The sequence below is a fragment of the Perognathus longimembris genome, chromosome 2, assembly GCF_023159225.1.
Source record: "Perognathus longimembris pacificus isolate PPM17 chromosome 2, ASM2315922v1, whole genome shotgun sequence".
Taxonomy (NCBI): Eukaryota; Metazoa; Chordata; class Mammalia; order Rodentia; family Heteromyidae; genus Perognathus; species Perognathus longimembris.
In genome coordinates, this window is record NC_063162.1 from 149,678,786 (window position 1) to 149,702,777 (window position 23,992).

The following is a 23,992-nucleotide window of genomic DNA, read 5'->3' on the forward strand; positions in this document are numbered from 1 at the left end:
CGAGCCGGGCGCCGGACCCCAACCTCATCGCCCTCCCTTGTACAGAGTCTCGGGGACCCTGGGTCCCCGCAGCGATCGCGCGCCGCTCTTTCCGGAGCTGCAGCCGCCTCGCCAAGGCCCAGCAGCGCTTTCCGGCCCGGTCCCGGGAGTCTTCGCCGCCACCCGGTGGACTCCGCAGGCGGCGCGGCCCTGCCTTCCTCGCACCGACGAGGCGCGCACGGCAGCCTGGTCTCCGGAGCGCGGGCTCGACGCGGGGCTGGGTTTGGAGCAGTCAACGCTGCGCAGTCTGCGGCGGCTCCCCAGATGGCGCTAGGAGCCTCTCAAGGCGCGCAGGCGGGAACGCGCTCAGCTCACAGTCCGTAATTGGCGTCTGCGTGCGGAGGTAGATCACGTGGGTCTGTTTTCTCTCTCACCCCGGGAGAAGTAATGAAAGGCAGTGGAGAAGGGCCCGGCAAACCCCGTGTCGACCTGAGGAGACCCTCTTCGTATTATGGAGGTCCTGGGTCAGGCAGCCTTTTTACGGGTGACTGTTGCCCTCCTCAGGAGACCCAGCGACCGGATCCCTCCCAGGTGCGGCCCGGGGCGGAGCGGTCCGGGGCAGAGCCCACACCTCCCGCCGGCAGGGGGCGATATCGCCCGGGCCGCCGCCTCCCAGCATGCCCCGGGCCGTGCTAGTGCAGAGCCCGCGTGACCCGGTTTCACCAGGGGATCCTGCGGAGCCGACCGTTAGCTGGACCATGGCGGAGCTGACTCTGGTAAGGGGCTGCCGCATCGGATACCGGGTTCCGGAGTCCTCGGGACGTGGTGTTCTAGGTCCCGCGGGGTAGAGACCGGAGGTCCGAGGTTCAACCCTGGGAGGAGCGGGCGGCCGCCACCGTGGCCACAGCTGGAAACCACGCCGGGAACCCCGGGGGAGGAGAGCGCGCAGGCCCTGGCGGGACCGAGCAGGTCTGGGCTCAGCCTCGGGGTCCCCGCTTCGCCCCGGGACCCGGAGGTCAGAGGTCCCACTGGCTGAGAACCAGTGTGGTGCTGTCTTGGCGTGCGTCAGGTGGCAGAGTGTGGCCGGCCCGGATAGTCGCGCGTGGATTGTGTGGCACGGTTGAAGCAGAGAGCGACACCCGCGTGGATGACACGCTGATTCATTATTTGGTGAAACCGAATGATGATTTCCTGACGTCCTTTACGTGTAATCATATTTTCTTGTGAGGTCAGATCTGGCCAGTGCCATCATTGGTCCCATGGCAGGTTGCCTTGTCCGGCATCTTGTCTTGCTGGGCGTGCCTGGAGTCCTAAAGGAGGGGAAGTCCCGTCCCCAGGTGCTGGGTGCTCCCCAATCCCTAGACCAGGGTGGGCTCTAGGCCTCTAGGTTGCTGAACCTGTCAGTCAAGTGCACAGGACTGGGAGCTTCTTGTGACCCTATTTCTTGACTTGACCAATTTAGGGTCAGATCAGCTCAGGCAGGAGGATGCCATGCCATGTCTCCATCTTCAAGCCTATGTCCTGTGTCTTTTCTGGTCACCATGGTGTCCCAGTCAGTTCTCCATTGAAGCTAGATTGGTTTGTTAGTATGGCTTTTCTTCTATCTTTGCTGTCTGGCCTGTTTCCTGACAGGGTTAAGGGTATTAGTGGGCCACAAGGCTTTGTAACCACTGGCTGCCTGCAGACTGCTAATGCTCTAATAAAGACTCCAAGTTTCCATCCTTCCAAATGTGCCTTCTCGGATATTTTACCATAGAACAATGTTAACAATGTTAATGTTTTTTTTAAAATGCTAACCCTGGGGCTTGGACCGAGGGCCTGGGCACTGTCTTTGAGGTTTTTATTGCTCAAGGCTGCTGCTCTCAAAAGTTAACCAAAGCTCCACTTCTGTCTTTGTGGTGGTTAACTGGTGTAAGAGTTTCGTGGAATTTTCTTTCCCTCAATGTTGAACTAAAATCCTCAAGATGGACTTGGGAATATGGCCTAGTGGCAAGAGTGCTTAACTCCTATACACAGAATGCTGGGTTTGATTCCTCAGCACTACATATATAGAAAAGGCCAGAAGTGGTGCTGTGGCTCAAGTGGCCAAGTGCTAGCCTTGAGCAAAAAGAAGTGAGAGTCAGTACTAAGTCCCTGAGTTCAAACCCAAGGACTGCCAAAAAGAAGAAGACCAAGGAGGCTGACTTGTGAAGATTGTTGTTTGAAGCCAGCCCAGGTGGAAAAGTTAGTGCAACACTTCATCTCCAGTTAGCACTAGAAAACTGGAGGTTGTGTGGTGGCTCAAAGTGGTATAGTGTTAGCCTTGAATGCAAAAACTCAGTGACAGTCCCCAAGCCCAGAGTTCAAGCTTCATGGTCAACAAAATAAAAAAATAGATTAATTAATTAAATAAAATAGGTCTGGGAATGTGGCTTAGTGGTAGAGTGCTTGCCTGGCATGCATGAAGCCCTGGGTTCAATTCCTCAGTATCAGACACACAGGAAAAGCCACAGGTGGTGCTGTGGTAGAGCACTATCTTTGAGCACAGAGAGGACTAAGGATAGACCCCAGGCCTTGTGTTCTAACCCCAGGATTGGCAAACAAATTGGCAAAACACTGAAGAAAAGTCAGTTGATGAGAGGGAGATGCGGGGTGATTGCTGCGATTTTAACTGTGTCTACATTGTGTCTGATATTGCAGATACCGCTGACATTTGAGGACGTGGCCATTTATTTCTCAGAGCAGGAATGGCAGTATCTGCAGACATGGCAGAAGAAGCTCTACAAGCACGTCATGAGAACCAACTACGAGACTCTGGTCTCACTAGGTAAGAAGCCTTTCACTTCAGGATGGTGTGGATCCTGGGAGATGGCTGGCACTTGATAGTGTAATTTCTGAAAATTCTAACTCACAAGGACTTTTCACATAATAGTCTGCTTTTTGGTGGTTACCTGGGAAATACAGTCTCTCACCTTTTTTACTTAACTGGCTTTAAAATGGAGTCAGGATCTCAGCCTCCTGAGTAGCTAGGAATAGCAATGTCCAACAAGAAAAAATAAAGTATGTGTGCCAGTCCTTGCACTTGAAAGCAGAAACATTTCAAACAACTCAGTGTGTCTAAATGTACGCTCCCCTGTCTGACTTCTCTGTGCAGATGGTGATCTTTCTAAACCAGAGCTAATACTCTGGATTGAACATGGGAGAGAGCCCTTTGGGAGCTGGGAAGAATCCCAGAAGCTAGAAAATTTGAACGATTCCTCAGCTGAGGCACATTTTGGTCCAGTGACAGAGCAACAGCTGTTGGGTGGTGAGTACTAAGAAATCATGGTCCTGATGTTAATATAGCATGTTCAGCTTTCTTAGTTTTCCTTCTATAATCTGGTCTTCCTATTTGGCTGTCCTGAGGGGAGATGTCTTGTATATTGTAGAGAAAGGCAGTAAAGCATAGTACTTGGGTGTGTGGGATCTGGAGCTAGAATATGATGTTGCTTTTTCTGAGTAAGCTTGAGCTGGTGATAGAACCTGTTATAATTCACATCCCGAGGTATAAAATGAAGCTACTGGAAGTAATTAATGCAGTGTTAAGTGATCCCGGCACAGTAAGAGCTTGCTAATAGCAGTCATTTTGTTGTAGGAGATTTAAAAGATCAAAAGATAGTTCATTTTTATCTTTGTGACGAAATGGCTTCCCTCTCCCTGGATTCTATGAAAAGAATAAAGCCAGTTCCTGCTGCCTGGTCTTAGGGAAAGAAAAATACACAGATGACATATAGCTGTGGTAGTTAGGAGTGTTGTGTTAGAACCTTATGCTCACCATACTTTGGGACAGTAAGTGTGTGTGTACCTAAGATGGGGTAGTCTATGTGCTACCTTTAGTCAGGTCATAAACTGGGAGATAAATGGTTTACTTTTTATTTCAAGAAGCCAGCAGGCCCAAAGTATTCTCTAAACCCGAAGAGACTAAATGTTATTTTCCATTAGATCCTTTGCAGGGCCTCGGCTTCTCTGGACCCTTGTTAGGAGGAAGGGAAGACGTTTTCATCAGGCCTGAGCAAGGCCTCAGCCTCGTGACCCCACAGAGACCTGACACCCTGGCTCCAGGCTCAGCAGCCCACGGCTCTAGCATGTCTGTGGCAGAAGGGGGAATTTCAAGTGACAGAGCCCTGGGCCTCCTCTCTTGGCAGGGTCTCCCACGTCCTCATCCTGCCTGTGGAGAGAGCTTTAGCAAGGAAAACCACTTAGGGACGCACCCAGAGGGCCACTCCAAGGCCCCAGCTAGTTGGGCTGGGAGGACACCTGCCAGCCAAACCGACCTGGCCGGGGCCCCCTTGAGAGGGGAGCCAAGGAATGTCTCCTTCAGCATGTGCACCACCTACTTGGGTCACGCCCGGCAGCAGCCCAAAGACCCGCTGCCCTTCCACTGTTCCAAGTGCGAAGCACCCTTCAGCCTGCGGATCCAGCTGCACATCCACCAGCAAAAGCACAAAGACCCCAGGCTCTTCCCCTGCAGCGAGTGCAGCCTCGCCTTCCCCCATCAGTGCCACCTCCAGGAGCACCAGCACCTGAACAGCAGGGAGAAGCCTTTCCAGTGCCCGCAGTGCCCCAAGAGCTTCCGCCTCAAGGACTCCATGCGGAGGCACCAGCTCACCCACAGCGCCCAGAAGCCCTTCCAGTGCCCGCAGTGCCCCAAGAGCTTCCACCGCAAGAGCAGCCTGCGAGAGCACGAGCTCACCCACAGCACCGAGAAGCCCTTCCCCTGTGGACAGTGTGGCAAGAGCTTCATCAAGCGGGCCACACTGACTGAGCACCTTCGCCTGCACAGCGGTGAGAAGCCCTTCCAGTGCCCGCAGTGCCCCAAGAGCTTCCGCCTCAAAGGCACCCTGCGAGTGCACAAGCTCACCCACAGCACCCAGAAACCTTTCCAGTGCCCGCAATGCCCCAAGAGCTTCTGTCAAAAGGGTGTCCTGCGGGAGCACCAGCACACGCACAGTGCGCAGAAGCCCTTCCAGTGCCCCAAGTGCCCCAAGAGCTTCTGTCGAAAGGGTGTCCTGCGGGAGCACCAGCACACGCACAGCATGCAGAAGCCCTTTCAGTGTCCCAGGTGCCCCAAGAGCTTCTGCCGCAAGGAATTGCTACAGAATCACCAGCACACGCATGGTGCACAGAAGCCCTACCCCTGCAGCCAGTGTGGCAAGAGCTTCATTCGGCAGGCCCATCTCACCAGGCACCTGGGCCTGCACAGCGGGAAGAGGCACGTGCAGTGTTCCCTCTGTGGCAAGAGCTTCCGGGCCAGGGCTGACATGAAGACATACCAGCTGCTGCATGGAGGGGAGATGCCGTTCTCCTGCAAGTGCGGCAAGGGCTTCGCCAAGCAGTTCCAGCTGGTGGAACACATCAGGACTCACATCATCGAGAAGCCTTTCCAGTGTCACAAGTGCAAGAAACTTTTCCAGTGTCTCAAGTGCAACAAGGCTTTCCGCTTGAAGACACAGCTACGCAGCCACCAGGGGGTACACACTGGGGAGAGCCCTAAGTCCAAACTCACTGTCCATGTCAGAGTGCACACAAAACGCTGTCCTGCTCCGTGGGTCCCTAAGCCTGATCCTGAATTTAAGAAAGGCTGAGCCTGCTATTTACAATGATAGAAGCTGACTGGATTTGAGGCAGGTGCACAGTCAACACAGCCAGTGAGTGAATGAACGAGATGCCTCTGGTTCCTCAGAAACGGCCCAAACCCACGGGAAGGCAGATGGGGAGAACACAAGGGGCTGCGTTAAGCAAGCATGTGACACAGATTAGGAACTGGGGCAAAGCTAACAGATTTTTCTCCTTTGAAATCACTGGCTAAATTTGCAATCTATTAATAAAAGAGAGATTTGTTCTGCCTGTCTGCCTTAGGGGATGATTCTTCACCTAAATGCAAAGCTAGCTCTAAAATGAAGATTGAGTTCAGATTCGAGGATTCTAAAGCATAAGGCTGGGAAGATACTGCCCTGTCAAAGACCTAAGAGCTTATTGTCTTCAGTGCCTTTTCATCCACTTCCTACTCACTTTGTTTGTTTGTTTCTTTGTTTGTTTTGTTGCAGTCCTGGGGCTTGAACTTGGGCCTAAGGGTTATCCCTTAGCTTTTTTCCTGAAGCCTGAAGCTCTACCAGATGAGCCAGAGCTCCTCTTGTGTCTTTCTTAGTGGTTGGAGCCTCATGGACTTTCCTGTCCAGGTTGGCCTTAAACTGCAGTCCTCAGAGCTCAGTCTCCTGAGTAGTTAGCATTACAGGTGAGAGCAAACAGTCCCCTGCTCCCAACACCAAGCTTTAACAAAGTGATTTGGCCTCAAAAAACAGAGTCTCTCCAGTCCCATTCTCAAATCTGAAAGTAAATGGCTAGCTCCTAAATACTGATCTAATTTTTTCAAGACTGTGATCCTGTCCTTTGGGCTAAGTCTATTGAATTTTGTTGTTGGCCTGACACTTTGGATTTGGTTTTGGTTGTGGTTGGTTAGCTTTGAAACTTAGAACAGTCACATGAATTCCTTGTACCTTTGTTCATATGGATGCTGAAGTTTATCTGAAGGTCCTGTAGTGATTATACACAGTTCCCCCTAAAATAGTGTTTTTTTTAACCAAAATTTGGCCAGTCTTAGAAGAAGCAAAAAGAAACCAAAAATCCGAAGTTCTGATATATATATGGAGCCAAAATGTAAATGAAAGGTTGGGTCAGGAGATAAGGAATTTGAGAATTCCAGAACAAAGAGCGATGCTACTTACAACAGAAGAGTGACTGAGGCTCCCCAGAGCAAGTACTGCAGCAGCTGACTAAAGGCTGGAGTATGACAAAATAACAAAGTTTAGTCAGGAAATAGGCTAGACAACAACATATGGGCAATTTCAGAGCAAATCTTACAGCAATACAAGTAAGTCTAGGAAACGGTTAGGACCTTCCAGTTTGCTTCAGTAAGTGAATGTCATTGTGTGTTCTGTACAGACAGAATCATAGTACAGTCAAAGAATTTCTGACTTGCCAAGGGTTGATCTGGAATTCTCAGGAATAACAGAAATGAGATATTGTGTAAACAATGTCTTTCAGATGTTTTTTTCTGGAACATCAGCTCCAATTTTTTTTTTCATGAAAATAATTACATGGGCAAAGATTATGCAAAGATTCTAGTTTTATAATCTACTGGTGCAATGGCTGGGAATATGTCCTAGTGTTAGAGTTTTGCCTCTACTGGTGCATTCTCCTGTGCTTATTTATTTTGGGGTGGGAAGGAGGGTCTCAAAAAAAAATGTAATCCAGATTGACCCCCTCCTGGCTCACACTTTCCAGTGTTGGGAAAACAGGCATGCATCTCCACATGCAGTTTTTACTGTATCCTTTTGCCAGATTTTAAGTGGTAGAGTTGACAGTTTACCCTTAAGTTGTGCCTCCAGCCTAACTTTTTGCTGAAATTAATCAGCCTGCAATATTAGCTCACTGTCTGATATCAAGAACCTCCTGGGGCTGGGGATATAGCCTAGTGGCAAGAGTGCCTGCCTCATATACACGAGGCCCTAGGTTCGATTCCCCAGCACCACATATACAGAAAACGGCCAGAAGCGGCGCTGTGGCTCAAGTGGCAGAGTGCTAGCCTTGAGCGGGAAGAAGCCAGGGACAGTGCTCAGGCCCTGAGTCCAAGGCCCAGGACTGGCCAAAAAAAAAAAAAAAAAAAAAAAGAACCTCCTGTTTTCCATGAGATCTGTTTTGGGACTCTTAATTTACACACATGCCTTTAGAGAATGCAGTGAGAAGAAGTGTGTTCCTGAAGTAGAGCTATGAGGATTTACTTATAAATCATGCAATCCATTGGATATGGGATGCCAAAGGCTGGCATTGAGCTCAGGAAATCTTTCCAAGGGAAGATTCCTTCCAGTGTTTGCTAATGGAACACTTCAAGATGCTTTAATAAATACCTTCATGGAACTGTCAGAATCTGTTTCCCTACTTCTACCAAATTCTGCCAGGTACTGGTGGCTCACACCTGTAATCCTAGCTACTAAGGAGGCTGAGATCTGAGGATTATGGCTCAAAGTCAGCATGGGCAGGAATGAATGTGAGACTAATTTCCAGTTACCCACCGGAAGACTGAAAGTGGCACTGTGACTCAAAGTGATAGAGCACTAGCTTTGAGCAAACAAGCTCAGGAAAAGCACCCAGGCCCTGAGTTCAAGCTCTAGGACAAAAATAAAAAACGCTACCCAGGGCTGGGGATATGGCCTAGTGGCAACAGTGCTTGCCTGATATACATGAGGCCCTGGGTTCAATTCCCCAGTATCACATATACAGAAAGTGGCCAGAAGTGGCGCTGTGCCTCAAGTAGCAGAGTGTTAGCCTTGAGAAAAAAGAAGCCAGGGACAGTGCTCAGGCTCTGAGTCCAAGCCCCAGGCAAGCGCTCTACCACTTGAGCCACAGTGCCACTAATCTTTTTTTCTGTATATGTGGTGCTGAGGAATTGAACCCAAGGCTTTATGTAGATGAGGTAAGCACTCTACCACTAGGCCTCCTGTCACCCTCCTGTCTATGGGGCTTCACCCATCTTTGGGCCCCAGCCCTGGATCGTGGAGCATGGGACCAGCAGGAATTTTCCAGCGAGCGCTCCTGGCCTGTGGAGGGAGGCGATCCCGTGTGCAGGTCAGGTCTTAGGTGCTCCCTGGGGCGTCTGCAGAAGGAGGTGTTGGAACCGCATTGGCGCTCTGGTTTGAGCTGCCATTGGGTATGCTGGGTTGAGGGGGGTGGGGAGGTCTAGGCTGGTGATCACCTCCCTGGATGAGCAGGGTGTAGCTCCTAACTTCCATCAGCTAGCTGCAAACAGGAGAGCTTGAATAGGAGTCAGGCCTAGTTCAAAATAGCTATTCCTAGAAAACATAGAACAGCCTTAATCTTCGTGGTCTCCCTTTCTCTTCGCTACTAGCTTTTGAATTTTTTTCCTTATACTGATTCTGATAGGTTGAGTAACTTTGGCGTGGGTTACTGATTTCAGTGTCTGCTCAAGTAAAAAAGCAAAACCCACCACTAGGTGAAAAAAAAAACCAAACCTAAACTAAAAAAACCTGCCGAAAGAACCAAGTTTCAGTGTTGCCTACAAGTGTGGTGTGACATCTTTATGGAAATCATCTGGTTGATAATTTAAATACTGAGCCCCGAAATATACAGGATGGGGGAGGTGGGACCAAGAATCTGTCTTTTAAACATTTTTCGTTTTTCATAAGTAGAATGAACTTTGGGAGGCATGGAGGCTTGAGGGCCCGTGTTGTTGGGTGGACACTTTTGGAACATAGCTGAGAATAAATAATGTCTTTGTTTTGATCACTAGAAACCAGGACTCCTGACATCCTTCCAGGTAAAACAGAAACAATGCTATTCCCATCCTGTTTGTTGCTTTTATTTAGGATTGGTTTGTTTAAATCAAAGTGGAAATTGTCTTGGGTGACCCACAGTGGTGATTTTCAGAGCTTTTTTTCTGTTTTTCCTTTTAAACCTGGAAGTCCTAAATGATGCTCCTAAGACTTTGGGCATGTTGGAAAGAAAGTGCGTGACAATTCAGCACAGCAGATGAGCATCAGGACCTCTGGTCTGTTAAGTAGCTCAAGATCATCCAGGTGACCAAAGTTTCCTGTTGCTTAGCTTCATCTAGAAACTACATGGGTGAAATAATACATAGGAGTGAGGACTGGGGAGGTAGCTCAGTGGGAGAGCACTTGCCTAATATGTGTAAAGCCCTGGGTTTGACTCCCAGCACTGGGGGAGGGGAGAAGAGGAGTTGGCTCAGTGCCTATAGTATCATTTACTTCTGTAAGCCAATCTGATAATCAGATAACAACTGTCTCCTTTTCTGTGCACTGTTCAGTGTTGACCTGGTGGTATTTTGCCTAGCTGTGACAGGGCCCTCCCATGTGGGGATTGCTGTGTGACCAGCTAGGGCCGATATCTTTACAGTGGCTGCCTGTGTCTAGGATGGCAGGGCTTCCATGTTGTCTGGTGGGGTGGATGGAGGTTACAGCAGTCTGGTTAGATCCCCCATGGCAGGAACAGCTTTACCCTGTGGGTTCGGCTACTTGGCCATGAGTGTGGGATGCTCTATTTGCCTTGTGCTCCGGAGGATGGCATGAACCCTCCCTGCAAGTGCTGGGTAAGTGAAGCCCATGGCTGGGGGTTGTGGCACAGGTAGTGGGGTGCCTGGGTCCTTAGTACTGAACAGAAAGGAAAGGAAAAGGAGGAGAGTAGTCTCTCCATTAAGATGTAAGTGTTTAGCTGGCAGGGATGTGTAGATTTCTAGTAGGTCGAAATGTACAGCCAGGGCTAGGCAGGCACAGGGCCTTTGGTTCAATCTCCAACACTTCCCCTCTCCCCCAAAGCCTCTTCTCAAATCATAGAGGAAGCTGGGCATTGGTAGCTCCTGTCTGTGATCCTAGCTCCTCAGACTGAGATCTAGGGATCCCAGTTGAAAGCCCAGCCTAGGCAGAGAAGACCATGAGACCCTTAACTTCCTATTAGCCTGCAAAAAGCCAGAAGTGGAGCTGTGGCTCAAGTGGTAGAGCTCCAGCTTTAAGCAAACAAATCTAAGGGACAGTGCCCAGGCCTTGAGTTCAAGCCTTAGTTCTGGTACAACACCAACAACAAAAAATTAAGTTATAGAGGAATCAACATCAGGATTGCTAAAAGATAGGGCCATGCCTTAAAACAGTTGCAGGTTACTTTTGTAGGGAATGTATTGTCACCTCTTTAGGGTGTCTGACAAGCAGCCTCTTGGGGACAACTTAGCCCATTTCACCCAGGAAGCTCTGTCACTTTGTGCTTGAGCCTACGTTAGCCTGAGCACAGGCAAGAAACATCTTTTTGCATCCTTTGGGTTTGTTTTTCCGTCTCCATAGAGACTGTCAGAAATTGCCAGTGCCAACTGTATTTCAGGTTCTCATGGTGGGGTATTGGCAACAGTTGCAGTTAGCTGTGATACTGCCACTGTACAGGGTTGGTGTCTTTTTTTTTTTTTTTTTTTTTTTGCCAGTCCTGGGGCCTGAACTCAGGGCCTGAGCACTGTCCCTGGCTTCTTTTTGCTCAAGACTAGCACTCTGCCACTTGAGCCACAACACCACTTCTCGCTGTTTTTTATATATGAGGTGCTGAGGAATCGACCACAGGGCTTCGTCTATATGAGGCGAGCACTCTTGCCACTAGGCCATATTCAGGCCTATGTCAGGTCTGTTGGCTCACCTCAGCCAGCCAAGTGATCAGCCAAGCAGAGAGGGGCAGAAAAAGGAAGTTTCATTCAGCTGCATGGACAGGCTGAATATGGCCTATTTTTATATATGGTGCATATTTTTATATATGAGGTGCTGAGGAATCAACCACAGGGCTTTGTCTATATGAGGCGAGCACTCTTGCCACTAGGCCATATTCAGGGGGTGGAGGGTGGGCTTTCTTTTTGTACATCTCCCTGGATGGATCTGCCTTGCGGCTGTAGTTTCAGCATCCTCACTGAACTCTAATCTTCCACCTGTGTAGCTGAGTGGCCGTGTTGAGTCCTCCTATCCTGGGCCCATCCATCCACCTGAGCAGTGGGCTAAATCCCCTAATCCTTTTCCTACAACCTTCCTTTTTCTCTCCAGTTGTCCTGAAACTGAATTTTAGGCCCCAGGCCCATAGCCCTGGCTTTCCTATGTCTGGTCTGTTGGCTCACCTCAGCCAGCCAAGTGATCAGCCAAGCAGAGAGGGACAGAAAAAGGAAGTTTCATTCAGCTGCATGGACAGCCCAGGAAAGGCACAGGTAAATCTATCAGCAGCCATCTTCGCTTGTCCAGAGAGATGAGAGCTTTCAAGTTTGAGTAGACAGAGAATGAGAGTAGCCGACAGAAGGCATATGTCGTTAAATGGTCTCAGTCAAGTTGTGGACTGGTTGGTTGTCATCTTATTCTTATTTTGGGGTGCTCAGAGAGGGTTTTATCACCCCCTTCACAAGAAGGGAGCAATCTGATCGTCTGGTCAGATAGGACAAGCCATTGCCTGGTGAGTGGTCTGTTCAGAGGAGGCTGTGCTGTTCCTTTCCTTGGTCCTTTTCTTCATCTCGTGTGTGTGTGTGTGTGTGTGTGTGTGTGTGTGTGTGTGTGTGTGTGTGTGTGTGTGTGTTCAGAACTTGGCCTAGGCCCTGTCCTGGAGCTCTTTTGCTCAAGGCTAGCACTCTACCAATTTGAGCCACTGCTCCACTTGCAGTTTTTAAGTGGCTAATTGGAGATGAGAGTCTTGCCGACTTTCCTTCCCAGGCTGGCGTTGAATGTTGTTCTTAGAACTCAGCCTCTTGAGTAGCTAGGACTACAGGTGTGAGCCAACAGCCAACAGCCAACAGCCAACCCTACTTGAGAGGTACTCAACTGGTGCTTTACACTTAACCTGTACTAACTTTTTGCTCCAGGCGCAGTGGCCCAGGGCTCTAAAGTGTCTTCCCCAGAAAGGGGAATTCAAAGTCACAGAGCCCTGGGCTTCCCCTCCTGGCAGGGTCTCCTAGCCCCGCCTGTGGAGAGAGCTTTGGCAAGAAAAATGGCTCCTCTCCTTTATCATATGATTTCTTGCAAAGGCATAATTCATGACACCCTCTCTATCTCTATCACTCCCAGATTTCTTCCTTGGACTTGAGTCTACTTACTGTCCACCATAACTCCTGAATACAACACAGACATATCAGAACACTGCCCAAAGACACAGTGTTCTTCTTTCCTTTGAAGGCCACACCTGCCCAAGGTATTCTCCAGGTATTCTCCTGAAGGAAATGCCCAGTTTTGAAGAAAGCCAAGAGACTACTGAGGTTTGGAAAGTGTATGCTTTTTAAGTGTATGCTCTGAAGCCAACAAAGTTAAACTACCACTCTGGACTTTATAACAAGTTAGGGCTTTTATGAGAATTTTATGTGTAAAAATAAATAAAGCACTTAGAAGGATAAATTCTAAGTAAATTACCATATGGTGAATTTTCAGTGATTACTGTTTTAATGCTTCATTTAAAATTTTCATTGAGGGGCTGGGGATATGGCCTAGTGGCAAGAGTGCCTGCCTCATATACATGAGGCCCTGGGTTCGATTCCCCAGCACCACATATACAGAAAATGGCCAGAAGTGGCGCTGTGGCTCAAGTGGCAGAGTGCTAGCCTTGAGCAAAAAGAAGCCAGGGACAGTGCTCAGGCCCAGAGTCCAAGCCCCAGGACTGGCCAAAAAAAAAAAAAAAAAAAATCATTGATAAGTCTTATCAGCACTTCTACTGTCAAGACATCTACCTCTATCCACTGCTCTGTCTCTACCATGCTGCCCTGAGAGTGTCATCTGCCTCTCACCTTTCTACTGGTGCAGCTGCATCACTGCTTACCCTTGCTTTGTTCTTGCTCTCGTGATCCATTCTCTACAGAGGAGCTGGAGTTACTCCAAAACAAACCAGCCAGAATCACTCTGCTTACACTCTCCACTTGTCACAATTGTGCTCAAATTTTGGATCCCAATTCCTTTCCTTGGTCTTAAATGCCCTCCATCAGCAGAAGTAACCTGTTTTAACTCATTTTTCCCCACCAGTGGACCTATAACAACCTCCCCTCCACCAGCGAGATCACAAACCTTTATGGTGCGGGGGGACGGTGGTGAGTCAGGCTACTGGAACTATGCTGGTTGGTGATAGATGACTTAAAACTAGAGGGAGAATTGCTTAGGCTGAGACAGTCAGGGCTATGCAGGGAGCACATGGCAGAAGGCTGCTTTACAGGAGCAGAACAGGCAGATGTGGCTGAATTAATTCTGCTTTAGTCCTATCAAGGGTCTCTAGTAACAACAACTAAGTAGAATCCTACCAGGGGAAGGTTTTTTTGTTGTTGTTGTTTGTTGTTTTTAGGATGGGCTCATTATGTAGATCAGTCTGGTTTCGAAACCCAGATTTTCCTGCCTCAGCCTTTCAAAGGCTGAGATCATAATCATGCCATCACACCCAGCCAGGTGACACTGGTGTACTACTAAATGTTGATCTTCTACCCTTTTCTCCAATTATGTTCCTCTTCAAGCACTTGTACCAGCTAAGGCCTTTTTCTATTCCTTGTGTCACAAATGTGCTGTGCCTCAGGGACCTGGCACCAGATATTTGGTTCTACCTAGAAAGGTGTCCTACAGATCTTCTCAAAATTGGACCCTACCCAGAAGTTATGTTCAGCTTAAATATTAGTTGCTCAATGAGGACTTCTCTCCCATCCTTTTACACTTAATCTTAGCCAAGAGTCAGAGAAATGAACTGATGGTTTCTTGAAAATTGATATCCACCATGCATTCTGCTTTACTCTTTTTTTAAAAATAATTTCTCTCTCTCTCTCTGTCTCTCTCTGTCTCTGTCTCTTTTTAGGGCAGTCCTGGGCTTAGACTCAGGCCCTGAGCACTGTCCCTGGCTTCTTTTTACTCAAGCCTAGCACTCTGGTACTTGAGCCACAGTGCCACTTCTGGCCATTTTCTGTATATGTGGTGCTGGGGAATTGAACCCAAGGCTTCATGTATAGGAGGCAAAGCACTCTTGCCACTAGGCCACATCCCCAGCCGCTGCTAAAGCATGTATTTGAATGTACTTGCATATGGCCTATTTTCTCTTCCCCCAACAAAATATAAACTGGTGGAAAACTTAATGAACTGTTCACTGCTGTGTCTTCAGAAAGTAGGTCAAGCAGATACAAAGTGGTCAAAAGATGTTTACTGAACAAACGAATAAAGACTTGTTTGGAAATTAGTGTCTCTAGGTTGTGTGCCATGTTTAGAATGAGGTCTCTTTCCTTTTGTTTTCCAGATGGAGAATAGGGTCCCAGCTTCCCAGCATGCATGTCCTATAAAGGACAAGACCTACATCAGTCCTAGAGCCACACAAAACGCCCAACCCAACCTTACATGAAACTCTACCTTTTCACCAGAATTGCCAGCACATTCAAATGAACTGATTTCAATGATACCGAATTTAGCTTCCTCACCTCACTAAGATTCTGGGAGACAGGTAAGCAAAGATAGAAGTGACTCATACATAAGGTAGGAGAAAGCATAGGAGAGAGAGAGAAGAAAAAAATCCATCTCCCAGATCACCACCTCTGTGTTGGGAAGTCTTCCGATCAGAGGATTGTAACATGCACTACAGTGCCTCCCACACAGATAAACACAAAGCATCCTCATGGTTCCATCAGCCTAAGACATTTAAAGAGATTCCAAAGAGAAACAAAAAAATACCAAAGAAACCTACTGACCAAGATTGCCTCTTACTGTAAGTTCAAGTGTAAAAGGTCTTACTGTTAGGTCAAGTAGTACCATTTTATACCTAGAAGGGAAATATTATCTTTGTTATATCCCCTTTAACACCCAGGGGCACCCGCAGGATCCAGAAGTTTCTATGTTGCAGCAAGTTCCCCAGGCACCGCTACAGCAGCCCATACTCCTGCAGCAGGGTCCCCAGAACAGCCCACTTGCCCTCCAGCTAGCTGCCAAGCTCAGACACTGTCTTTTCACAGCTGGCTAGCTTCTTCTCTGCTGTCCCTGCCCTGCCTTCTAGATGCATACTACCTTGCATCATACCATGGGACAGTAAGTGTGTGTACCTAAGATGGGGTAGTCTATGTGCTCCCTTTAGTCAGGCCATAGACTGGTTGATAAATGGTTTACTTTTGAATTCAAGAAGCCAGCAAGCTCAAAGTATTTTCTAAACCCAGAGAGACTAAATGTTATTTTCCATTAGATCCTTTGCAGGGACACGGCTCCTCTGGACCCTTCTTAGGAGGAAGGGAAGATGTGTCCTTCAGGCCAGTGTAAGGCCTCAGCCTCCTGACCCCACAGAGACCTGACACCCTGCCTCCAGGTGCAGCACCCCACGGCTCTAGCGTGTCTGTGGCAGAAGGGGGAATTCCAAGTGACGGAGCCCTGGGCCTCTTCTACTGGCAGGGTCTCCAGCATCCTTGCCTGGCCTTTGGAAAGAGCTTTAGCAAGAAAAACCATTTAGGGACGCACCCAGTGGGCCACACCAAGGAATCAGTGAGTCGGGCTGTGAGGACATCCGCCAGCCAAGCCGATCTGGCTAGGAACCCCTCGGGTGGGGAGAAAAGGAATGCGTCCTTCAGCATGTGCGCCCCGCACTTGGGGTGCGCCGGGCAGTAGCCCAAGGACGCGCTGCCCTTCACTGTGCCCAGTGTGAAGCGTGCTTCAGCCTGCGGACCCAGCTGCACATCCACCAGCGCAAGCACAGAGACCCCAGGCGCTTCCCCTGCAGTGAGTGCAGCCTCGCCTTCCCCCATCGGTGCCACCTCTTGGAGCACCTGTGCCTGCACAGTGGGGAGAGGCCTTTCCAGTGCCCCAAGAGCTTCTGCCACAAGGGTATCCTGCCAGAGCAGCAGTGCACCCACAGCACGCAGAAGCCCTTGCAGTGCCTGCAGTGCCCCAAGAGCTTCTGCCATAATGACACCCTGTGGGATCACCAGCACACACAGCGCTAGAAGCCTTTCCACTGTAGCCAGTGCAGTAAGAGCTTCATCCAGTGGGCCAAGTTGACCGAGCATCTGCGCCTGCACAGTGTGGAGAGGCCCTTCCAGTGTTCCAAGAGCTTCTGCCTCAAGGGCACTCTGCAGACGCACCAGGTTACACACAGTGCTCAGAAGCCCTTCCAGTGCCCACAGTGCCCCAAGAGCTTCAGCCACACGGCGCCCTGCGGAATAACCAGCAGATGCACAGCAGGCAGAAGCCCTTCCTCAGTGGACAGTGCGGCAAGTGCTTCGTCCTGCAGGCCCACCTCACAAAGCACCTCAGCCTGCACAGCAGGGAGAGGCACGTGCAGTGTTCCATCTGCAAGAAGAGCTTCCAGGCCAGGGCTGACATGAAGACATACCAGCTGCTGCACGGAGGGGAGATGCCGTTCTCCTGCAAGTGCGGCAAGGGCTTTGCCAAGTACTTCAAGCTGGTGGAACACATCAGGACTCACATCAGTGAGAAACCTTTCCAGTATCCCAAGTGCAACAAGGCTTTCCACTTGAAGACACAGCTGGTCGGCCACCAGCAGGTACACACTGGGGAGAGACCTAAGTCCAAACTCACCGCCCATGTCAGAGTGCATACAAAACCCTGTCCTGCTTCGAGGGTCCCTAAGCCTGATCCTGAAATTAAGAAAGACTAAGCCTGCTATTTACAATGATAGAAGCCGACTGGAGCTGAGGCAGGTGCACAGTCAAAACAGCCAGTGAGTGAATGAACGAGATGCCCCTGGTTCCTCAGAAACAGCCCAAACCCATGAGAAGCGAGATGGGGGAACGGAAGGGGCTGCTTTAAGCAAGCATGTGACACAGATTAGGAACTGGGACAAAGCTAACAGACTTGTAATCACTGGCTACATTTGCAATCTATTAATAAAAGAGAGATTTGTTCTCCCTGTCTACCTTAGGTGATGATTCTTCACCTAAATGCAAAGCTAGCTCTAAAATGAAGATTGAGTTCAGATTCGAGAGCTTTCAAAACCACAAGGCTGGGAAGATACTGCCCTGTCAAAGACCTAAGAGCTTATTGTCTTCAGTGCCTTTTCATCCACTTCCTACCCACTTTGTTTGTTTCTTTGTTTTGTGCCAGCCCTCGGGTTTGAACTTTGGGCCTGAGCATTATCCCTCAGCTTTTTTCCTCACGCCTGGAGCTGTACCACTTGAGCCAGAGTTCCACTTGTGTGTTTCTTGGTCATTGATGACAAGAGCCTCATGGACTTTCCTGTCCAGGTTAGCCTTGAACAGCAGTTCTCAGAGCTCACTCTCATGAGTAGCTAGGATTAAAGGTGGTGGCCTACGACCTGGGAAACCGGGCATCGTCCTGATGTGTCCTTCTCCTTATGATGGAGGCCCAGTGTCAGGCAGCTTTTTTCTGGGTGATGGTGCTGTTGAACAAGGTGTAGATGGGCAGAAGGTGCGAGAATGGGTTGGGAAGTCCAGACACGAATGATCCATGGTTCTGGGCAAGGGTGATGATGAACAAAGTGACCGATGGAGCCACCAAGGTGTGGCAGCTCACATTCCACAGGAGCCGGGTTGGCCGCAGCTATTACCAGAATTATTGACTTTAGGATTTGGGGGTTCACGTCAGACAGGTAAGGTGGCCCCAAGGTGACAGGGTTTTGGGGGTTCATGCTACACAAGGGTGTGGGAACACACTCAGCGTACTCATGACTGGAAAAGAATCTAGGATTTGTTTTCTAAATGGAATTCTTGCGGCAAGTGGAAATAAAATGCAAGGTTAGGACTCAGGTGTGACATAACTAACCCTGGGCTTTCAGCACACCGGGAATCAAAAGTCCTCTTAAACATGTATTTCAGCAAGTGAATGACGTGACTGCCCATGAGACTGTCTGTAATCAGGAAACTGTAACAGCCATCTCATTGGCGCATTTACTGTATTATTTTAGAGTACAGATACTTATGAAATATGTAATTTGAGGTGTACTTGAGTGTATGCATTTCGGTCAAATGAATAGTGACAGTTAAAAATCATGATTTCCTAAATCACTAGCACCATAATAGAATGAACATCTAGGAGGCAATAAAAAGTCTGAATTATCTTCCCAAGAAAATAGATTTTATAAGTTTATTTTTTTTCTAGTCCTGGCACTTGAACTCAGGGCCTGAGCACTATCCCTGAGCTTCTTTTGCCCATGGCTAGTGTTATATAGTAAATAATCTGAGAAGCCACCTATTGGAGCATCGAATCTTGGAGTTTTCATTAGAGCATAGCAGCCTGCAAGCCCACAAATACACTTAATACTATGAGGACACAGGCCAAAGAGGAAAGATAGAACAAAAACCATAGCAACAAACCTATCCAGCTTCTATGAAGAGCTGACTTGGGACACCGTGGAGATGACACTAGCCAGGAGACAGGACACAAGAGCCAGGTGGCATGGCATAAGGACTCCTGAGCTGACCTGACCCTAGGGGGCTGGGTCACAGGAAGCTCCCAGTCCCAGGCACTTGACTCACAGCTTCAGTAACCTATAGGCCAAGTGCCCACCTCTGTCTCTAGGGGTTCAGTAACACCCATCACCTGGGGGTGAGACTTCCCTTCCTCTAGGAATTCATGCATGTCCATCAAGACAAGAGGCCCAGTAGTGCCACCTATCATGTGGCCAGTGATGGCGCTGGCCATACCTGACCTCCATAGTACACTGGCGCTCTACCAGTTGAGCCATAGTGCCAGTTCTGGCCTTTTCTGTTAATGTCTCATTGAGGAATTGAACCCAGGGCTTCATGCACATAGGGCTTTACATTCTCAATTGGCTCTTTTACTTAAGGCTCATGCTCTACCACTTGAGCCACATTTCTGTTTCCCCTTTTTTTCTTTTCTTTTTGTTTCTCTGAAATGCAAAAGCAAGGCTTTATTCAAGTGGGCCACAGCTTGGGCCTTGTCCTACCCACTGACACAGCAGAGGTTAGGAGGAAGCCCCGAGCTGTGATTTCACAGAGCTTATAAAGGCAAAAAACAAAGTTACATCAATCAGGTGTTCAAGCAAGATTAGGATACGGGTATAAATCTGATTGTCTCAGGGCTCGAGGTATTCCGGGGTGGTTAGAGTTAAGCATTCCCAAGTTGTTAAACAGGGAGTTTCTTGACCTGCTGGGCCCTAATAAGCTTGTCCTGGGTTTACTCATAGTTTAAACAGACAACGAAATGGAGGCTGCCTGAAAATGGGGTTTACTTTAGCTCTTCATTCCCTCCTTCTGATAGGTACCTCGAGAGCCAATCGTGGTTCTCCTTGCTAATTAGTTTGATTCTGACTGAGAATCGGTAGGGACAGGTTGGTATTGTGCCCACAATACCATAAGTTGTCGGTGGTGCTTTACTCAGTTGGTAGCAGGTGTGGCTCAGGAGGAGGTCCAGTCTCATAAAGGGCCTTTAGCTTGGGCCAGATCTCTTGGTGGACTTGCTATAGGACTCTGAGGGGGATAAAAGCTCATAACAAATGTGAATGCAAGTTAGGAATAACATGTAGATGACATCACACAAGTCCCTTAGCCCTGCAGATGCAGGTACAGATAATAGTTTTACACTAAAGTCCCAATTCTGACCCTATTTATATTATAGCCAATTTGATTACATACCAACTTTACTCATATGCTTTAATTTTAAGACATACTGATACCATTTGTTACATACTCAAACTTTCTAGGGATTGTGTTTCTCGCTTTTAACATGCCAAAACCTTTTAATCTAAAGGAAACATTTTGGTCTCCCCAATTCTCTCTCTAAACTCTTTCTTTATACAGTTTTATAATCTGGTCTTATCAAATTTAACATCCCCACTCACACCATCTTCTACTTCCTCACACCATCAGCGACTTACTGGAACATTCTCACAATAGACTTTTTAAATCTCTTTCTTATCCAGAGTAAACCTTTTTGTTTTCTCTTTCCCTTTCTCCAAGGCTTTCTATACTAACTTTCCTCTTTACATTTCCTGGGGCTTCTTTGCTGCTAGAGTTTTAAACTGTCTACATTTTGTTTTCCTCTGGTGTGCAGAATCCGGTTTATCTCAACTACATCAAGGCAATTTACTGTGACTCCACCCACAGGCTGTTGGGGAAAACAAAGGTGGGTCAAGGGTCAGTCTAATGGGACTGCTGCTCCTAAGAAGCCAAACCAGAGCCAACTATCATGAGTTACTATTTTAGAGTGGATTTATCCAGTTTCCAGTGCCTCTAAGTGCCTAAGGTTGGCCAGTGGCATCTGTAAGATTCATTCCCAGGAGGGCTCCATATAGATGCCCCCAGCAGTTTTTTGTTTTTTTTTTTTGTTTTTTTTTGCCAATCCTGGGCCTTGGACTCTGGGCCTGAGCACTGTCCCTGGCTTCTTTTTGCTCAAGGATAGCACTCTACCACTTGAGCCACAGTGTCACTTCTGGCCGTTTTGTATATATGTGGTGCTGGGGAATCAAACCCAGGGCTTCATGTATGTTAGGCAAGCACACTTGCCACTGGGCCATATCCCCAGCCCCTGCCCCCAGCAGTTTAAATCTGTCCAGTTACCTTGGTACCTGGCACACCTGATGGCAGTTACCTCCCTCTCTTCTCTGAGGTCACACCCTAATCCATCTGGACACATTGTAATACTCTTGGACATACCTCCCACCCCAGGCATTGCCTGGAAGTGACTCTCCAACCTTTCATACATGCTTTGAATTTAGCAGCAGGGCACCCTGCTTTGCTTTCCTTAACAGAAGGGCCTTGCGCTTAGCAGATCCAAAGCACTTTCCAGTAGAAATCAGCTGCGTGTGATAAGAGTCCCATCTGAAGATATAGATTCTTCCAGATGACTGTTAGACTGTCCTTGATCCTCAGTCAAATGCAATGGGCAGTGGCCATGGTGGTGTCAGGCAGCAGTGGCTCCCAGTGGTTCCAGTAGGATGTCACACCTTCTGCTGGGTTACCTGCAACTTTCACCATAGATTGGTTAGAGAAGCTTAACCTAAGTTAACCTAAAGCCAGGGTTCAAAGCCACTCCTGACAGAGTCCATAAGACTCTTATCTTCAACTAACCACCAGAAAACAAGAAGTGGTGCTGTGGGTCGATGTGGTAGAATACTACAGTTGAATAGCAAAGCTCAGGGACAGTGCCTACTTCCTCCATGTTTTGTGTTTCATCAAATGTATTATCTGGAGAAAACCTGGGGATGTGATTCATAGTGTGCTAACTTACAGAGAATAGTTTAAAATTTCAGTGTATCAGTTCAAGTTTTAATTTCCTAAGTATGAAATTAAAAATATGAACAAACTAGAGTGTGTTTGGGGACTTTATCATACTATATAGTCAATGAGTATTGTTTTGCATTTCTCCTTACTGATTGTGCTTCCCATAAATATTTTTCCAGGACCTTTCTTTTGGGGGGGGGAGGTGTTATTGAAACTGGAGCTTGAACTCAGGCCTTCAAGTAGTGTCATTTTTTTGTTTTTGAGGTGTTTGGATTTCTTTTCCTATCTCAAGAATAGTGCTGTACTACCTGAACCCCATCTCCAGTTGTACCTTTTTGGTAGTTAATTGGAAATGAACTTCTATTTGTTGGCTCTAACTGGCTTTGAAGCATGATTCTGAAATCTCCCTTTCCTGAAAAGCTAGGGTGGTACACTACAGTGGGGTCTTTTGTTGTTTGATACAGGGTCACACAATGCATCCCAGACTGGCTTTGAACACAAGATTCTTCTGCCTAGGCCTCCAGTGAACTTAACACCCACCCCCCATCTCTCTCTCTTTCTAAATAGCAATGATGAATTTGTTATTTCTCTTAAGGTACTGGGGATGGAACTCGGAGCCTTCCATACCCGGCAAGTTTCCTGATCCATCCTGTACCAAATCCCAAGCTCTCTAAGTCATCCTAACTGACTGGTCCAAGATGCTTTGGGCAGTGGTGTGAGCTTAAATGAGAGTGCCACACTGAGGGTTGAGGTGACCACCCCGACAGAACATACTTCTAACCATCAGAGACACCCACTAGCATCCCCAAATCACAACCAACCAGCCATAGAAAAGTACTGCCTTGCTATGATGGAGACATTTTTGGTCTACACCTGTCCCTAAGAGGGGAAGTGTGGGTTGGAAGAAGGAAGGGGTTCAGGACTGTGGGGTCCTGATGAGCTGGAGCCATGGTCTCTTCCTGATTGCAAAGAATGAAGACAGGGTGGAGGCTCCCCGAGCTGGCCATGTCCACCAAGCTAGACAGTACCCATTCCAGCCCTGGCCACACCCACAACAGCACAGACCACGCCCAGTCACGCGTTGTCCATGCCCACCTGCTACACCAGGAGATCCCCAATCTTCTGAATGATGTAGTTGTGTGCTTGCTGGCTCCTCCAGGGCCTGCAGGCGGTGCTCCAAGGCAGGCCAGGAAGTGGCCATGCATGTCCAGCAGGTCATGGGTGCAGGGGAAGAGGCAGCTGATGGCCTGGCTGCTGAAGTCCAGCTCTTCCTTTCGGGGCCGGGAATACACTTGAGTATAATATTCAGTGTCCACATGTGCTGTGTGTGCCTCTGTCTGCATCCGCTCATGCAGGACATCTGGCCTCCTCACCGCCAGGCTCCAGCACTTAGCCTCCAAGTCGTGGGCATCAGCTTCAAACTTGCTTCTCAGTGAGGTAGTATAGAGATCTGCCAGGGAAAGTGAGTCTGCATTGGAAGGTGTAAGTGACAGAGTCATCAGCCGCCTGCTTCAGTTTTAGGAACACGGAGTCAGCTCCAACCATGTCTCCTGTGGCTGGTCCAAGTCTAACCTCATTTCCGGCCAGGCTATCTGTTGTCTGGGGCCCTGTTTCTGCACGACCCTCATGCAGACATTCCTGTCAGGGCCCTGGCTGCCATGGGAAAGGAGGGCGGCCCTCAACGGCTGCTCCTTCAGTGAGGTTCCGCTGGGTCCCAATTTAGGCCGCTCTGCCACCAGGCCCTCGGCCTACTGGCCGCACAGGAGGTTCAGACACTGCCCCGCATACCAAGAAGCTGGGGAAAGGGATGGGAGGGGGAGCGCCCATGTGTGTCTGTTTGATGTCCCTGTCTGCCTAACCCCTCCTCCGCATCTCTCCATCACTCTCCCTACTGTCCCACTCACTTTTCTCTTTCCCCCTCTCTCCACCTCTGCTGTGGGTGCTGCCCTGCCCTCATCCTTTGGGCATCTCGGTTCACCTGCTCATAGTCGCCCTGGGCCCAGGGGACAATGCCCCGGGAGCCCAAGTTTCCCACAGTCAAGGCAGGGAGCTGGGTCTGGGCCGGGTTCAGAAAGCCCTGCAACCAAGAGAGGCAGGACGAGGCTGGGATGAGCAACCGGCCTGGGCTGCAGGAAGGTGGAGGTGCTGGCTTCCTGGCCAGTGCACCCCTTGTCTGCCCCGGTGAGTGCTGTGGGTGGGAGGACCCCACCCACAGCCACCTCCTGGAAGTTCCGGTCTCCATGGGCCGGGCTACCAGGGATCCCTGCAGGATGGGCTCCAGCCCGTTCCCGTGCAGTGCATCCCCTGGTG

The 23,992-nt window shown here is 48.9% G+C and overlaps 3 protein-coding genes across 3 annotated transcripts in view; 2 read left to right on the plus strand and 1 right to left on the minus strand.

Moving 5' to 3' along the window:
• The window catches only part of LOC125347282 (oocyte zinc finger protein XlCOF6-like), a 320,913-nt gene that overhangs the window by 200,953 nt on the left and 95,968 nt on the right, over positions 1-23,992 (minus strand). The gene's annotated exons all lie outside the window — the stretch shown is intronic.
• Znf398 (zinc finger protein 398) overlaps positions 1-23,992 on the plus strand; it is a 390,977-nt gene that overhangs the window by 194,076 nt on the left and 172,909 nt on the right. The window lies entirely within an intron of this gene.
• Positions 724-5,654, plus strand: LOC125347287 (zinc finger protein 786-like). The gene is made up of 4 exons (XM_048340436.1): positions 724-755; positions 2,659-2,785; positions 3,113-3,265; positions 3,940-5,654. The coding sequence occupies exons 1-4, from the start codon at positions 738-740 to the stop codon at positions 5,580-5,582; spliced, it is 1,941 nt and encodes a 646-aa protein (XP_048196393.1). The 5' UTR covers positions 724-737; the 3' UTR covers positions 5,583-5,654.